The sequence below is a fragment of the Apteryx mantelli genome, chromosome 1, assembly GCF_036417845.1.
Source record: "Apteryx mantelli isolate bAptMan1 chromosome 1, bAptMan1.hap1, whole genome shotgun sequence".
NCBI classification, from domain to species: Eukaryota; Metazoa; Chordata; class Aves; order Apterygiformes; family Apterygidae; genus Apteryx; species Apteryx mantelli.
Genome location: NC_089978.1, coordinates 103,569,424 through 103,586,751, shown reverse-complemented (window position 1 = coordinate 103,586,751; position 17,328 = coordinate 103,569,424). Strand labels below are relative to the sequence as shown.

The following is a 17,328-nucleotide window of genomic DNA, read 5'->3' as shown; positions in this document are numbered from 1 at the left end:
GCAGTCTGTATAGTGATACTTGACACAAGATTTTGTATGCTCTTATCCAACAAATTCATTAAACTGAAATGATGAATTCCCTGCCTCATGTCACCCAACATCAACTCTCCTAACTGATTCAGCAGTGAGACTGATAAATGCCAGGAAAAATAATTCCATTCCATTTTTTCCAGATGGAAAGGAAGTGTCTGCACCATGAAACCTCAAGGATGCTGGTATTAAAAACAGAAGGGAAGTACTGAGGAGGACAAAAAGGATCTCCCTGTCATTGTCACATCAGGGAATACTGAGCAGTCATATAGATTTCTTAATCCTTTGCACATCTTTTAGAGAATAATCAGCACTGTTTTTAGCAGCTGTGGGTAGCAGTTACCCAGTTAAGGTCCATACAAGGTAGGTCTTGTCTGGACCTTGTCTATACTGAGGGATCTTTGCACCAGCGTAGTTACAGCAATCACACATGGCTTTTACTGGTCTTTTTAGCTTGGGCAGCGTGCCCACGGATATCTCTGATTTCTAGTCTGAAACCGATTGCTTGTGAACATGGGAGTTCTGTCTCCACCTGCGTATATAGGCTTTGTACCAGGTTCCTGCTTCCAGGGAAAAATATCCCAGGGTGACCACGGTGTCAGGACTTTCACTCCACTGCTGAGGCCTCAAACAAAGGACAAGTGTTGTGCCAGACCTCAAAGTCAACAGGCTGAGCCCTACCAAGCTCTGTGACAGAAATGAACCCCAGGTCCAGGCTGTGCCAGCGCTATGGATGGCCATGAAGAAGTGCTCACAAGCACAGCTGCACTATTGCTTTGGTGGAGAAGAAAAGGCCTGCTGAGGAGCCAGGGTCCAGGACACAGAGAGGTCTTCCTGGGCACCTGGAACCTGAAAGCCATTGAGAAGCCTGTGTAGGCTCTGAAGAGCTGATTGCAATGAGACATCTGTAGTAACTACTGCTACAGAGGTACCCACCACCATTCTGCACCAGCTCTGGTCCTGTTCTGTACTAACCAAACTTTTAACTCCCAGTGTTAGATGGTCCTGACAGGTCAACTGATATACAGCCACACTGGCTGTATATTCAGTATGATCTTCTAAAAATGTGTGCATAATGGAAAAAGAAAATTTTTCCCATTACTCTTAACTTTTCTCCAGAAAATACAAGTCACAAAGTGACAAACTACTTTCTGCCCTTTAATTCTTTGTGTACTTATTATAAGCTTTCATTATGAAAAGTTGGCTACTGGAATGCATAACCATTCTCTCTTTCATAATTGGGGGAGACATGTCCCAGTTGTGAGATGTGCATTTTATGGTTTATGCTATTGTTCTCTTGCTGCTCTGGGAGATGCAAAGCTGACCTGGCTATTGATAGACTGTTAGGACTGTCTGCCTATTAAGAAACAGCTTCTTCAGTCTAAAAGTACATCCTTGTGATAGTATACCAGTTTATTTTGCTTAAATGGACTCAATTGCTCTTCCTTGTCCATTCTTCAATAAGACACACACACACACACACACACACACACACACACACACACACACACACATAAAGGAAGCCCATAGCAATACTCTACCTACACATATCTATTTAGGGACAGCAATGTATTAAGTCATATTGTTTGAATTTGAGCTAGATTGTTTTGTAACTTCACACAGCTGCTGTATATTTGTATATTACCATTGCATAAGCTGAATACAAATGTCTCCAGAGTGTGCTCATAATTTAAACACTAGTCCACCCACTCGCCAGTCAGTGTCAATAAGACAATAGAACACATGAATACAAATATGCACACAGAAACATCAGTGCTCAACCATTTGCTTTCTTGCAGCCCATCCCTTTCTTTTGTCTATACAAGATTTATTTGGATTGGAACCTCTTGGGGGCAAGTACCTTGGCCAAGATTTTAAAAAGTGATTAGCAAATTTGGGTTCTGATCCTCAGAGGGTGGTGCTCTACGGAGTGCGTAGCACACAACTAGTGTTATCAAAGTAAAAAGGAGTCTCAACTGTGCTCTTATTTCAATAAAGTGATTCTGTTACCTAAACAAGGCACTTGAAAATCCCACATTTTCCCCTATACATTTTCTGCTAAGTAACTTTTGAGCACTGTAAGTCTCCAGGTGAATGGAAGGATCTGATGAGTAAGCACTCAAACTTACATGGCGGGTACATACCAATGACACGATAGTTAATTTTTTCATGGTTTCTGAACTGCTTTTTAGTATGTTAGTCTCAGTTTCCAACAGATGGAGTTACTTGCAGCAGCAAGCAAGCAAGCAAGCAAGGCATTTAATATTAATTTGACTTACTGAGATGAAAAGAGTTTTGAAAACTGCTGGGCTTTTTCTTGCATGAAAGGCTGAAGGTGGGGTAGAAAAAGTGATGTGAAAACCTCAGTGGAATCATACATCCCCAGCCTGAAAAATGTACAGGTTTCCTTGCTTCTGCAAAGGGAATGGTGATGTCAACCCCTTGTGGGCTTTGTCTGTTCTCCTCCCACAAGTTTGTCTGCGAATCTAATATCTGTGGGGAAAAGATTGGACAGGGCAGGGGAAAGAATAAGCTGTTCAGATGCACTTATCACTATCAGCCCTTGGGGAGTCCCTAAAAAAGATCTCAGGTGAGGCAAAGAGTCTCTGAAAAGGGATATTGAAGATTTCCTTCAGACCATCTATGAGCCATGGGCTTTTCCTTTCATTTTACAAGTAAGACATGATCACTTCAGATCAAGGTCTGAAGCTGCACTTAAAAATTGTGACTGATCAAAGGTGTACCCCATACATGGCTAGCTTTGCCAGGAGACAAGAAGAATTGTCTGTCCCTAAAAAGAGTGCTTGTTGGGCCAGCAACCTTTTAAGCTCCTTCTCAAATTTTGCTCAACAACTTTATCCCCTCTCCTCCTGCTCCTCAGCACCCTGCTCTTTGATACAAGGATGCCAAAAACTATTTGGGAAAACCACATATCCAGTATGGGATAATCACCTTTAACAAACAGCTTAACTCTGGACAGCTCAGACCCCTTGAGTCTAAATCCATGTAGTCTTTTGATTTTGCACACTCTTTTCAGTTACCAGGTCTAAGACTGAATTATTCAGAGCAATGTAGGTTAAAAAAAATCAATGAGAAAAAAATAGAAAGAAGTAGTCAAAAGAAAAAAAACTAATTTTTAGGCAGACATACACAGTAGGTCAAATGGCCTAAGGGAAATATTTAATTTAAGAGTCATGCTATTTCTACCAAGTTTCCTAACCAAAAATATTTTCATCAGGAGCACTACTCTTGATCTGGTTACTGCTAATGATTTTCCCCATGGACTTAGCTCATAAAAACATAAATTGCTTTATGAATCATAGAATCATAGAAGTTGGAGAAGAAAATGATGGCTTAGATCATCTTGCCCTTCTCCCTGCCAGTGTAGTATTATTTCTTTTTATAAAAAAATTGAAAATCAGCATTTATTTTAAGCTGGAGAGTGAAAATACCAAGTTCAAAAGAGATTTTAAAAATAAATAATGAAAGCAGTGGAGGAAGAGCCAGATTCCTAAGTACCTTGGCTCTCTCTGCAAACCATGACAATTTGATGAGAAGTATTGTCTGGATAGGCACAGTGAGAAATTCAATGGCAAAAAAAAGACAATGGCGTAACTAATGCACACAAGTAATTATCACAGTTGTAAATGCAAATCTGGTAGTTACATATACAAATATGTTGTTAGACAAATAAGTGGCCATTACAATAACTGTGATCAAATGTACAATGCAACATGGAAGAATCTGAAATCTGAAAAGCTAGATAGCTTCTGTGCAGAAAGTGAAGGGGCATGCATGTGATAATACACACCACGTTATCTTCACACATAGTGACATCTCCACACATCACAGTGAGCCAAAAAGTATGTGCTTTGGCTTTTGGAGCCTTTGGCTGGGGTATTTTTCTATTCTCCAATCATGACTTCAAATCTGGCTTTGTATTTTTATGTCAAGTTTTTTCACCAAGCATGCACAGTTAAAGAGCCTGTCCTTTTTCATTACAAAACCTGATTTTTGAATTCTTGTTACTCTGGCTCAGAAACTGCACTTGATCTGATATTCTCTGAAGACGAAAGAGGATGTTTCTGTTATTTCTCAAAATGCCTCAAAAATGGCATCTTACCTTCCAGTATTTTTCACAAAGAATGTAGGCACTGTTTAGAATTCAGACAGAGAACTGTTAAAAATGTAAAGTAAATGAATCAAAACTTGTTGCTGGAGTTGGTTTTGGACTTTTGGACTTAACCATGGTTTTCTAGATTTCTGTAAGAGACCAGTATCTAATTTTGTTCCCATTACTGTATTCCACAGATTTCTTTTAAACCAGGACATCTTAGAAAATACATCTCAGCATTTCTGTAATTCTTTTAGCTCAAGGGAGAGAAGCTCATGGATCTCTAAACATGAAAGGTCCCAAATATTGATTACGGAAACTAGAAACACTTCTTTAATCCAGCAGTTTTCATTTTGATTCTAATCTGAATACAAGCAGGCTGGTATCATTTTAAATTCCTTCAGTATAGAGCGTGCATGTACTGATAGGTCTAACCACAAATCCTTTATGTGAGTTTGTGCAGGTAACAGCCGTGCAATCTATTTTTGTACAGGCTACAAATGTAACTGATCTAATTGGACCAATGCAAAATAGGATACACCCACCAAGCAAGGGTATAGAAAAACAATGTATAGCCCAAACCAGCCAGAACTGTCTTAGTCCTGTGAGAGTTATCCAGAGAGAATTCTCAGTCTAATTATTAGAAATTGGAGACATGACATTGGTTAGGAAAACTGAGCTGTGGTCAGGATTCTCCTGAACACATGAGTAATAAAGAATGGAGAATGCACTGGGTACCGCTTCTTTTTCCCTTCACAGCCTGTCTTAAAGCCAATTTGTATTTCAGTCAAATGTATAAAGTGGGCTGCAGATACCAGGCTGATGTAACAGTTGCTCCAATTCAGAAACCCTTGGTGAGAAATCAAAGTAAAGGACTCTGCAGCCAAATTACAAATGAAAGGAGCATAATCCATTCTACGTTACATCACAAATGACTTAGCAATAAAAGGAGCTGTGCATTCCTGCTGAGGGGGAAATCTGACCTCTTCTCATGACTTGCATAAAATTTCCTTGTGTATGTAGCTTCTTTTGTATGTCTGATTTGCCTATGCCAAAGTGACACTGTATACAAGGAAGCTTTTACATACATTTGAGTCAGGAAGATACATACATTGCTTCAGTATGTATTATGTCTCTACTTCCTTTTTAAAATGTAGAATCTTATTAAATATTAACTATTATACCAACTGAAGAATTGATCTAAAACAGCAGGCACGCCTGCAGGATGATTTTGTTTCTTACAATTCTAGCAGGCTCAAAATCAAAAAACTAAAGCTTATTTGTTGTCTGCAAACCATGATCATGCCCAGGTAATTGCACACACGAATCTGGAACTTGCACATACAAATATCTATTTTATGAGAGCAGCTGCCTGGTTCGCTAGGGATATTGTTCAAGGACAATTTAACCACAGTGTTCAAAAAACCCCAAAAAACTAAATAAGAAGCCTTACCCTGATAGCGGTCTTTGTTTTAAAGTCTGGCCTCAAATACAAAAAATATAGGTCAGATTTTTCCATTAAATGTATGTAGCGTTATAGCACAACTCAGACAAAGTCTTAAGAATAAAAATGCCTGTGAAAGATCTAAGTTTTCTAAGCTGTTTAGCTAAAGTTTCAAACCTTTTTGTTCTTCCGTGACTCAGTTAAGTAACCCTGAGATGCAAGTCTCATCCTCTAGTGGGTGTTTCAATCTTACTGTTCTCTTTTCCCAGGACGATACCACTTAAGCAACAGCTAGAACTTCTGCCAAGTGTGCAGGAGGAGTGAAAGAAACTAACCACAAACCTCAATTTACATCAGGGCATTTTGATAAAAATATGAAAATCCTACATTCAGGCTAGTGACTGAGGTTAATTATTGCCTCTGGTAATAGGCAGAACACGTGTTCCAGAAGCATCTATGACTTCATATCAGTCCCACCTTCACTTCACTTCTCCCCAAACAAAACAACCTTCCCTCTTGAACCTAGCAAAACAATTGCATGTGACAAACATGTGGATGTTCCCTGGAGACATCAAATCGTTCATATTCTCCTTATACTTAATTCTTAGAAAAGAAAAAAAAGGAAAGATTGCCTGTCCATGAAAACGGGTGTTCCAGTGGAGTAAAATACATCTGTTTGTTCGAAGCATTATTTTCAACACCTACTGGTTTCTTAAGTTATGCAACGGAATGAGGAACGGTGAACTCTACAAGGCAGCAGCCACTATCCTCTTTCAGACATTTATTTATTTTTGCAGGGTGTCTGAGCTTGAAAAGTTAGATCAATGGCATATTGGTTTCCAATGCTTTAAAACCCTCTTAACATCTGAAAGGCAAGACTAGCAAGAAATGATGCATAAGGTATATGCTGCCCACCTTTTACCAGCATCCCTTCTGTCAGCTTTTGGGTATGATCCAAATTATCCCTGGGTAGATACTTTATAAATGCAATGCACTTCAAATTCTATATCAGCTGGAGACTCATGTAAAATAAGGCTTCAGGAAGGCATATTTAAAACCATTAATAGCACAGTCTTGGCTTAAGGCACATCCACTGCTCCACATGCACTAGTTATTGTTGCATTTCATGTGGCAAGGGATGAGTCCCTGTACTAAACCACAAACGTGGCCTTTTACAAATGCTGCTGTTAGCTCACTTACTTCTGGGTTCACGAGGTCCATCCACTGTTATCTTGATGGCTCTGTGGTATGTGGCTACTTGGGGTGGATTTGTGAAGACTGTGATAGTCAGCGTGAAGCTTTTCCCTGCAACAGGAAAAAATGTTACTGAACATGTGCATTGAGAAAAGGTATACTTGTCATTTCAAATAGCACTAGAATACATCAAGTGGCACTAAAACACATTAGCTGTCCATATCAAAAGATAGATATGTGCACAGACAGCATGGTGTATAATCTTACAACTGCCTACTGCTGGATACATTCCCTCTATGGCAACTGCTCCAAGCATTTGAAAAAAATTAATTTATATTTAAATGATCTACACTTTGTTTGTAAAATAAGGAGGTTACCCCCAACAGTTATAGTTTATCTGATCTACATGACTACTGGTACATTATCTGTACTTTCTAAAAGGTGTAAGTTCAGAGAGGCTTGGGAGTTGTGGCTGACTCTTCCAAAACTGCCACGGGAATCTGATCAACAGTGCTTGTTAAAATTAAAGAGAACTGGGTGCTGAGATCCCTTAGGCAGACTGTAAAATCCCACGCTTTGTGGCTGAAGCTGCCATTAGATCAGTTCCATATTATGAACCAGAACCCTTTAAAAATTATCTGCTACTGCAATGCCAAGAAACAAGGGGATGGAAAAAATAAAAAAGCCCTACAGCTTGTCTACAGAGAATTAAAACATTTTATGAAGCCATAGCAGAGTATTATGCTTAGTTTCTCTATTATTCAATATGAAAACTGTGAAGGCCTTTTCAAAGTTGCTATGTGCATGCCACAGCTCTGAGGTCTGAAAAGTGCTCATTTTGATTGCTGCGTTTTTATCCCGTCATGATTGCAATACATTCAAATACTTCCACCTCTGTATTTGCTTTTGACCAATGCCAGCACTTACTTCAGGCATTTTTTTAATAACAGAAGTAACTTTCTGTGTCTTTGATAAGACCTCATATATGTATTTATTATGGCTTTGGCCTGGACAGCATAAAAACATGGGCTGTCAGCAGGTTTAGTATAGTTATCTCAGCATCATGGAGGACCCAGATAATGACAGGAACCTTCATTATCAGTAAGAGACATCAAGGGACATCATCCCAAGTTAGATAACCAGGAACTGTTGTAAGAAAATTGAGGTTCTCCTTCAGGCATATGCTGTGCAAGCTCTTCCACACAGCTTTGCCTGCTTCATTTTACCACTTGGCTTCAGCCTTTCTGAATGCTGAGTTTCTGCCATTGTGAGACTTCCCATTTTTACAGTTTGCTTGGTTTATCTATGTAAATATAAATGCCTGCCTGTAGCAGCAATATTCCCCCACTCCCCATGCACATTCACTTGCAATTCAATACTTCTCTTAATGCAGTTCCTACTTTGGTGCTAATGGTCTGCAGCAACATCTCAGCGAGAACACACGCATAGCTGTTACTGGAAACTGTCCTCATCACACCCCTGCAAATCAGGGAGGTATTCTCCCCACTGTAGAGATGAGGAACCGTGGGGAGATAAAGTATCTTGGCCAAGATCTCAGAGGAAGCCTGCGGCCAGGGATGCTAACCGCTCTGGCTGCTGCAGCTAAATCTGACAAAGATTTTGAATCACAGGCCTGAGAAAACAGGAGCTGAAATACAAGCCTCTCAAATCCTAGGCCAGTGTCCTCCCACTTCCACATCCTAGCTTCAAAGCAGACCCTGAGATCAGAAGAAATAACACAGAAGCAAAAGTCATTTTTGATCCCTGTCTCAAGGCCTTTGGCCCTCAACTGTTGGGCCCTACATCAAGCACAACTCACCTTGGACAGCAAGACACAAATCATTGTGTTCTTGACATTTTTTTAACACCAAATTACATGATAAAGCTTTACAGCTTTGTTACTCTTTCCCCCAGTAAAACAGGTTTTTCTATGAGGCATCAGAAATAAAGCTCAATAAAATTTTTTCCAGAAATTTTAAAACCCATAGCATTAGGCTTAACAAATATCAGAGAGGCACCTGCAGATCTTACTTCTTTCCAAAAATAGTTTCCCCATATTATTATATACAGCACCCAGATCAGTAGGACTGAAAGAAACTTTAAAAATATACATTATTCTCTTTACTAATCTACAGTATTTCTGTCTTGCTTCCAGTTTATTTCTTGGCAGCTAATGACATATTAGGTAAGACACTCCTGCTGTTTTTTTCTAGAATACATAGTCAATTCATTTCTTTAGAAGGCTTTTGTGCATTTCTCAGATTGAAAAAAAAAAAACCCTCAGGAAAAGAAGATATTAAAGGTATTAACTGCAATAAAATGTGGTCACATTACCAGTCTGCATGACTAGAATAAAGAAGAAGAGGAAAGTGAAGTTACTTTAAAGGTCTTCATAACTAACTAGATCCCAGAGCCTATATGAGGTTGTGATATAAGTTGGCAAAAGCAGGAAGACACTTAGCTTACTTCTTGTTGACAGAAGACTATTCATTAACCACATACTGGTTAACCACAGGGCTATATAACCATAAACCTATGTGTCACTCATTGCTACTTACCAATAATTCTGTCTGTGGGTTTTTTTTCTGGTTATTCCGTTTCATTTGCATTTAGTTTTATTAAGTGCTTTTATCACTTTTATTCATAGCTTATACATAATTTACCACCTACGTGTCTAGATTGGAGGTACTGTTAGTGAAATCTATGTTTTATGGATATAACCGTTCTGGGATGACAGCGTAACTATAAACCTCCCCTCCTTGCTTTTATCTGTTATGATAGAGCCAAGATAAAAGATAAATTTTTATTTTCATCATACACTTGCACAAGGAACTTACACACAAACACATACAAACACACACACACGCACAGATATACAACATACAGCAGACCATACTGGTAGAAATAATACTAGATTAGTCACTGGAGGCCTTATTCAGACTCCTACCACTGGAGGCTATATTTGATGCCACAATTTCTGATTCTTAAGTAACTGGACCTCCTAACTATCTGAGGAACACCTACTCTGAGCACCTAGTATCTCTGTTCGACTCAGAAGGGAGTGGATGCCTCCAAAACTGAGTCAGGTCGCCTAAGTGAAGCACTGACCTCTCTATTGACTGTAAAGATGGATCAAAAACCCCCAGATGACATTCTGAAACACTGGCCTAGTTCAGATGTCTCAATTAGACATGAAGACAGTTTGATTATGGCCTTTAATAGCCAGCAGTCATAGTAAGGCAGCATATACCCCTTCACTGGCTAACATGAAGATCTGGGCCCCTTTGGGTTAAGCAGTCACACAAACCTACAGAAAACCATACGCAAATTAGCTTGGGTCTACAATGTGTGCCTCAATATGGTTAAACCCATCACTATTGCATGAGTGTGGGAGTCTTTGCTGATGATAGAAGGACTGAAGAGTGAAGACAATGTCAAGCTGTGCCTTGTGGAGTCTTTCAGTCACTTCAGAGACTATTGCTTCACCTGTAACTACCCCTGGCAGTGCCTAAGATTAGACACACAGCACCTCTTGAGCCCAGGGGTTAAACTCTCTGGATGTGGGGCAGAGCTCTGCCTTTGGAGAACCCTCCCCACAGACATCAAACACTGTCATATGCTTAAGACAGAGTGCAAGACTCACTGCTTCAATCAAGTCTTCCCTTACAACTAACACAGGAAAAATTGCTTGGTAATGTTTATTCTGCAAAAGTATTAAGGTCAGTACCCTTTGAGAAAAACTCCTGGAAACCGTAGCATTTCTGGCCAAAACACAGTACTGACTTTTTAAATGATACCTAGAGATTCTGTTGATGGGTCTATTAGAGACTGTACTATTAACAGTGCCCTGAAGAGTCATTGCTGATTTGACAGCCAAAGTCAGACATTAAACCAGTTGTTCCCAGCTCATGGCTTTACAAGAGTGTTTGTAAGAGCCTCTGATGCTGTGTGAAGTTGTAAGAACTTAAGAAGAGCAAGAGCAAAGCATAATATTGTTGGCCAGTGCGTGCTCAGTAATACTGCTCCTGGGCTAGCAAAAGGTAGGGATCACTCTCCAAAACCCAAGCATCTGAAGATCTTGTGCCCATGCTCTACACTGCAATATGGGAACATGAACTCTGCATTCAATTGTATCCCATCTGACAGTGTCTGGAAGTAAAACGAGCAGCGAGCTCACATCTAACATGATGCAAGATTTTTTAAGTGGTCCCCCAGAACAACACTCAGCATTGTGCTGAAGGGCTCTAGAGGGAGCAATAGGCTTGTAAACTACAGCCCCTGGGAACGTTTGAGAGGAACCAAGGGGGAAAGAAAATGAATCCCAAGTGACAACACAGTCACATGAAGCTGCTGTATGCTGCTTTAGTCATCCCTAAGCAGTGTCATGACCAGATGGGTCTGGGAGTGAGAAGGCATGCTTAAAATATGAGTGACTCCATGCAAATGACAGAACACAGAAAAACAAGAGATGGGGAAGACATACAGGCAGGAGGGATGGCCTAGCTAGTCTAGAACTTTGATTTGCATGCATGCACATGCATGCGCTTTAAGTATTGGCAGACACAAGTGGGGAATGAGGACAAACAAACTTTAGAGAAGACAGGCTACATCTTGAACCTATCACTCCATTTTAATTCATCCCTTTCTTCGGCAAAAAGATCATCTTCATTTGATGAAGCTTCATCCAAATGAAGACAGAATAAAAATGGAGTTAAGGCTTCAGAGGCTGGCCCACGTGGTGGGGAGGAAGAAAGGCAGGCCAACAGATGATGCGGTTACATTTACTACTTTTACTTTTACTTTTATATTGCTGGTCACAGATGTGTCATTAGTGTTTTTTTTAATCATTACAAGTAAATTATTAGATAAAAAGAAGAAAAAGGGAAAGGAGCCAAGAACGCTTGTGCTGACAAGGACAAAACATACGGATGGAAAAATACGAAATGTAACACAAAAATACAATACAAATAATATTACAGACATTTTTATGCTATTAGTGAGAAACTTTCAGGTTCTAGTAAGAAAGATTATTATACTACTTTTTATCCACCTTCTACTTTTTAGTACTAATGTACTTACTTTTATTAAACCATGCTAAATGATCAATTTTATACATCTTTACAGTTTCTCACAACATCTTTCTGGCTATCTGCCAAAGTAAAGATTTCTACTGCATTTTAATGACATATCTGACTGTATCTCTAGGAAGGATGTAATACATGTACTCACATATTCATTCTCAAATGTCAACTATTAACACACAGGCCAAATATTACTATCCTTATCACTTAAGCTGCATAATGCTTTATTAGCTGAATAATCCAAAGGTAATCAATAGGATGAGCAGGGCCAGCATTATTTGACCCTATGTTAGTTATCTGTTGCTCGTCATGTGAGTGAAATATTTTTATAGTTTTTCCAACTGTATGTCAAATCTCAAAAAGACCGCACAGGTCCAAATTCTGTCCTCAGATGATAACTGCTTTCTACTGTCTTCAGTGACAGTTTCACATGGTAAGAATATAACTTTGCCTGCTTTGTTTGGTCCAGTGGCTATTTCATCAGAAAAGAATTACAGGTAAAGTTAGCAGCATTAAAAAAAATCATCACTTGCTTACCATCAGTACCACAGATACCACTTAATTTAAATAAAAGAAAAAAACCTGTTATTAACCTCATCCACTACCATGCTGTAAATGTTTTACAAACTCTGACCACCACAGAACAACAGGACAAATAGATAAAGGTGAACACGGGGATGTCAGCAAATCAGGGTTATTGCCGAAAGAAATACAAGAACTGTGCATGCAAATCAGTTGCACAGACAACTGATCCATTTGTATATTTATATGGATGTCTTGTGGGTGTAAGTATGAGTGTAAGGTTTGAGATTTGGGAAATACATCTACTGACCTCCAACTAGACCAGATCAGGCCAGGATAAAGCTATACTTTTGAACATTTCTGTAAAGTGTCTCACTCCAGGAAGTTCTTATATCAGTGTTTACATAGCATTTACCTACCCAGAATGAAAAATTGATCCCAGGAAATCAATAGGTACTTTGTTCTTGACTTATATGGGGCCAACTTTTCATGCAAATGGCCAGACGTGGCCCTCCTGCAAACTTGGTCCCGACTATGAACTGTCTAATTTGCTGTGCAGTAAGTTCTGGAGGAGCTGGAAGCCACGTCACGCAGCTCAGCTATACCAACCTCCCTGCTTGGGAGCTCGCTGCTGCTGGCTTCTACACTTCTGCTTCCTTTCTGGTTCCCTGCAGCACTACCCAGTGCTTAAACAAGACATAAACTTCATTCTCTACTTTTCCTCACCCGTTCTGCAGCTTTTCTTCAGCTAACAAATCAAATGCTTTGGTGAAAAGCAGCAAAGTTACCTGCTTTCCCTGTTGAGGCTCTGCAGAATTGCTATATTAGAAGGTTGAAGGAAGTTTGCATCTGGGGTGAAACCACTTTCAAGGCATTACTTTTGTGAAACATGCAGCGTTTAACCTAAGGCAACACAGGAACTATATTAAGCAACCAAATTACATAACTGAAATTAAATAACATTAATAGAGACATTGCCAATCTAAGCAGGTACTAAAATCTAAATTTACCTTAAAATCATTATCAGGGTGGTAAGGATTGTCCCTCACAATCTTCTTATTTCATAGGTTAAAAACATAATCCTAAACCCACATGCTGTGGACATGAAATATTTACACAAAGAGATGCAGAGGCTGGTTCAGTGCGACTTAGAGCAGATACAAGCGTGTTTGGAAATACGGCTGACTCAGGCCCTGAGTAGCTATTCCCACAGACAAATATTGGTGACGCATAGCAACGTTTCGTGCACATCCCTTTTCCTCAGGTGTACTGGGCATGCTACGAGAGCTCTACGCCACACAAGGGGATCCCTGGCACTGGAGAATGCCCAGGCAGGTCCTTAAGGAGCTTGGTTCTCCCTCTGCTCTGCTACACTGGTACGAATCACTGAATCCCTTTGCTCAGAAGAAAGGAGACCATATTCCTCCTGGAATAAACAAAAATGTTAGCATGAAGTATTCCACAAATGTGTCACCATCAATCCAAAAATCACGTCTGAATGCTGCTTTTCAACCATTATGGTTGCAAATAACTCCTTTAATATTTGATCTGAAGCCCTCAAAAGCGTGATCCTTCATTACATACATAAGAATTATTCATATTCTCAAGTGTTGCAAGCGTGGGCCTCAGCTCACTAAAACTGTCACAATTTTTCTCTCTTTTTTTTTTGGTCAGTTGTTTACATTTTAATTTGACAGTGTTTTGTGTGCAGCCAGTTTCACTTCTGTGCTGGTGATCGGTTTCACTTCCCAGTCTCATCTGCTGTCATGATGATACCATCCACTGCCTCCTCCACCAGTGCAGGGCCCTCTGTGCTAATCCCTCTCCTGGCAGCCTGAAAACGTGTATAAAAGTGCAGATGCTGCTGCTGGTCCATGGTTTGCCTGCAAGGAACCTGATGGTCCTTTTCTACTTAAGAAATTTGAATTTTAAATGTACTGACTTTAAATGCTGATGTTTAAAATGCTACATACATTGCATCAGTTTCAGTCTGCTTCCTTCAGGTTCCTTCTCTCAGGTTACTAGCTTCATGTTATTTTTCCTTCATGCAAATCCTGAGAAAGTGCTTCAACAGAGATGCTGCCAAAGTGTGATTTGTGAACAAAACTGTGGCAGTTCAGTAGCAGGAGGTATTAGGTGTGGGTGCTACATGGGCATGGCCATTTACTGGGAAGCGAGCTGCAGCAGGAGAAAGGTAGGAGGACATCTCTGAGCTTATGGGCAAAGAAATAAATAAGCAAACTGAGAAGAAAAGAGATAGGGTCAGGAGATTTGGGACCAAGGTGGCAGGAAGGAGGTCTCTGAGGACAGGGTGACCTACAATAGTTAGTTTAGGGTGACACCCAGTATTTAACTTAGACATTAGACACTTTTGTATACTTATGTCAACAATCCACAAACACACCAAACCACCCGGACTCCCCCTAAATTTTGATGTTGTCTAATTTCATAAGACAGACTATTTCAAGCAGTGATAGGAACTTGGCTGGCAGGAACATTATTTGTACTTCAGCATCCTTAGGTTTATGTATTATGTAAATACCAGCTTTTAGGCTGGATGTAGTATGTGTGAGTGTGTACACCAGAGAAACAATGGTGTTTGACAATAAAACAAAAAAGTATTTTTCAGTCCTGGCCTGAAAGACAACCTAAGTGATCTGTTTCAACTGAATTTTTGGGTGGGATGCCTTCTTAGACTGAAAGCCTGAAGATCAAGTTTGTAAAATGAATTAAGGCCTTATAAGACTGGGGTGGGGGGTAGCAGGGAGAAGGCCTCTTAATGGAAAAGCCAAGCAGCCTCTAACTATAATTGTAACTGCTGCAGTAACCACTATAAAATTCTTATGAACTTGGGTGGAGACAATAATTACAGCACAGGAAGAATGAGATGCAATGGGGTGTCCAGCTTCTGCAGCAGAGTGGTAATACAAAGAAATTATACTGTTTGAGTGTTAAAATGGAATGCTTATTGTTAAAATATTATTAAGACTTGAAAAGCATATGCACAATTTATTCAAATCAACATGCCACTAATGCTTGAACAAAGATTTTGAGAGAGTGGAATTAAAATGGAGTTATTTCTTCCCCAAAGATGAGTCTAATGTAAATCTCTGACACTCCTGATGCTCAATATTAACTGGCTAGCCCAAAAACTGAATTTCTCCTTTCAAGTTGTGTCCTCTTACCAGGTTTTTTTTTTTTCACTACAGTATCATTGTACTTTTAAACAAAATGTTTCTCTGTACAGGAGCTTGAGGTATCTGTGAATAAGTGTTCAGAAATGACTTAGCCTCCATGAAGTGCATCCAGTTTTAGGGTGGAACAAGAACAAGATCTTTCAGCAGAATGCTGTGTCACTGATGAATAGTTCAGGGAAAGAGAGAAACAGCAACAAGAACATAAAATGGAAGGGAGAGTTCAAAATGAAATGACTCAAAAGCACAGCTACCATCTTCTTACAGAAGGTACCTTGGGATCCTTAAATCCTAATAATAGTCCTTAACCCAGCTATAAGACTTTATAATTTAAAATCATTAATAAGCTTTTTGAGGTAGAAATTATCACCTACACTTTATAGATGATGAGACAGACATGAAAAGGTTAAGGCTCAGATCCATAAAAGGATTTAGCTACCTGAAGTGAGATTCAGGTTCGATTTAAAGGCTTAAGTCTAAAATTACAACCCTCAACCCACCCTTTCAGGTGCTGCTGAACAGCAGAAGCCCTTGATATCTGCAGGTGCTCCAGTTCCCTCGAGGCCGGGAGCTCAGCCCCTGGTAACGAGGAGCTCAGCATGGCGAGCCTGGGCCTGACCCACAGGCTTGGTGCTCCCCTGCTGGTCTTCCCTGGGTCATCTGGTCCAGGAGCCCGAAGCACAATGCCCTCTTCTCCTGCACTCACTCGCTCTGACAACTCAGCACTAGAGCACTTCCCTCAGAAAACTCCCTGCTTTCCAGGAAGTGGCTCAGGCCTGTGTTTCAGATCTTTCTGAAGGTCCTTTGGGCAGAGAGGCAGAACCTGCACACACCCACACCTCACTCATGGGGCTGGAGGCTCGGGCATTCGGGGAGTGGGGTGCCTTACCCCCATCTTTTTTCCAAAGGCTGCTTATGTGTTTGAACCCATGACTTTTTCACACATCAAAGCCCTGTTCTCATCCTTTCCCTAATCGTGAGACCAGAAGAACCTCTGTGCAACGGGTGTTGGGTTTTTGGTGGATCCTGCTCTGAAGCACCTTGCTGTCATGGTTCCTGTGAGCACAGAAAATGCCCTTAGAGATCTAGGTTTTGTCAAAGCCTCTCTCCCTTTTTTGTGCACTGGCTTTTACATGATTTAGCCCCGTTTGGCTGCCTGTCCAGATGGATGCTGGCGTACCTTGGTGTTCTGGCAGCTGGAAGCAAACACACTCCTTGCCCTATAGAGCAAAGAAGACGATGACCTCTAGGCACGGCTCCAGGCAGAGACACCAGGTACAGGGAACAAGGGAGGTGTGGGTTCACAGGCTCCCTAAAAGAGCAATGTGCTGCTCTGAATATAGCAAGCAAAGAGCACTTGTATGATGATCAGTGCCATTTCAGCAAGCAAGGGACTTCCACCTACAGAGACCTAGAGCAGGGGAGTGACAAAAGACAACCTGACTAGACTTCAGTAGCTAACCAAGTGTGGGACTCTGAGCAGGGACTGTTTATTCTAGGTTCATGCTCTTGAAGGACTCCTCTGTGCTGTCATTATACTAATGCAATGCGCATTGATTTCAGAGCTTGGAAGAGGTCTGGGGTCACTTGATGGTCACCCATGCAGTCAGTGATGGGAGAGATAACGCTGCCATTACAGGCTTGGCACTTGCCAAGTTCCACCAGAGACAACTTTCAAACGTAAAACAACCTCTACATCCTCAAATAAGGCCATGGCTTTGTTAGAGTGTGGCACATAAAGCCTAGCCT

The 17,328-nt window shown here is 40.5% G+C and overlaps 1 protein-coding gene across 2 annotated transcripts in view; it reads right to left on the bottom strand.

Annotated features, from left to right (window-relative positions):
• Positions 1 to 17,328, bottom strand: part of RUNX1 (RUNX family transcription factor 1) — a 78,277-nt gene that overhangs the window by 48,758 nt on the left and 12,191 nt on the right. For both annotated transcript variants that reach the window (XM_067298924.1, XM_067298930.1), the window contains exon 3: positions 6,789 to 6,893. In XM_067298924.1, the coding sequence (XP_067155025.1) occupies positions 6,789 to 6,893 (105 nt within the window). The remainder of the gene's footprint in view (positions 1 to 6,788; positions 6,894 to 17,328) is intronic.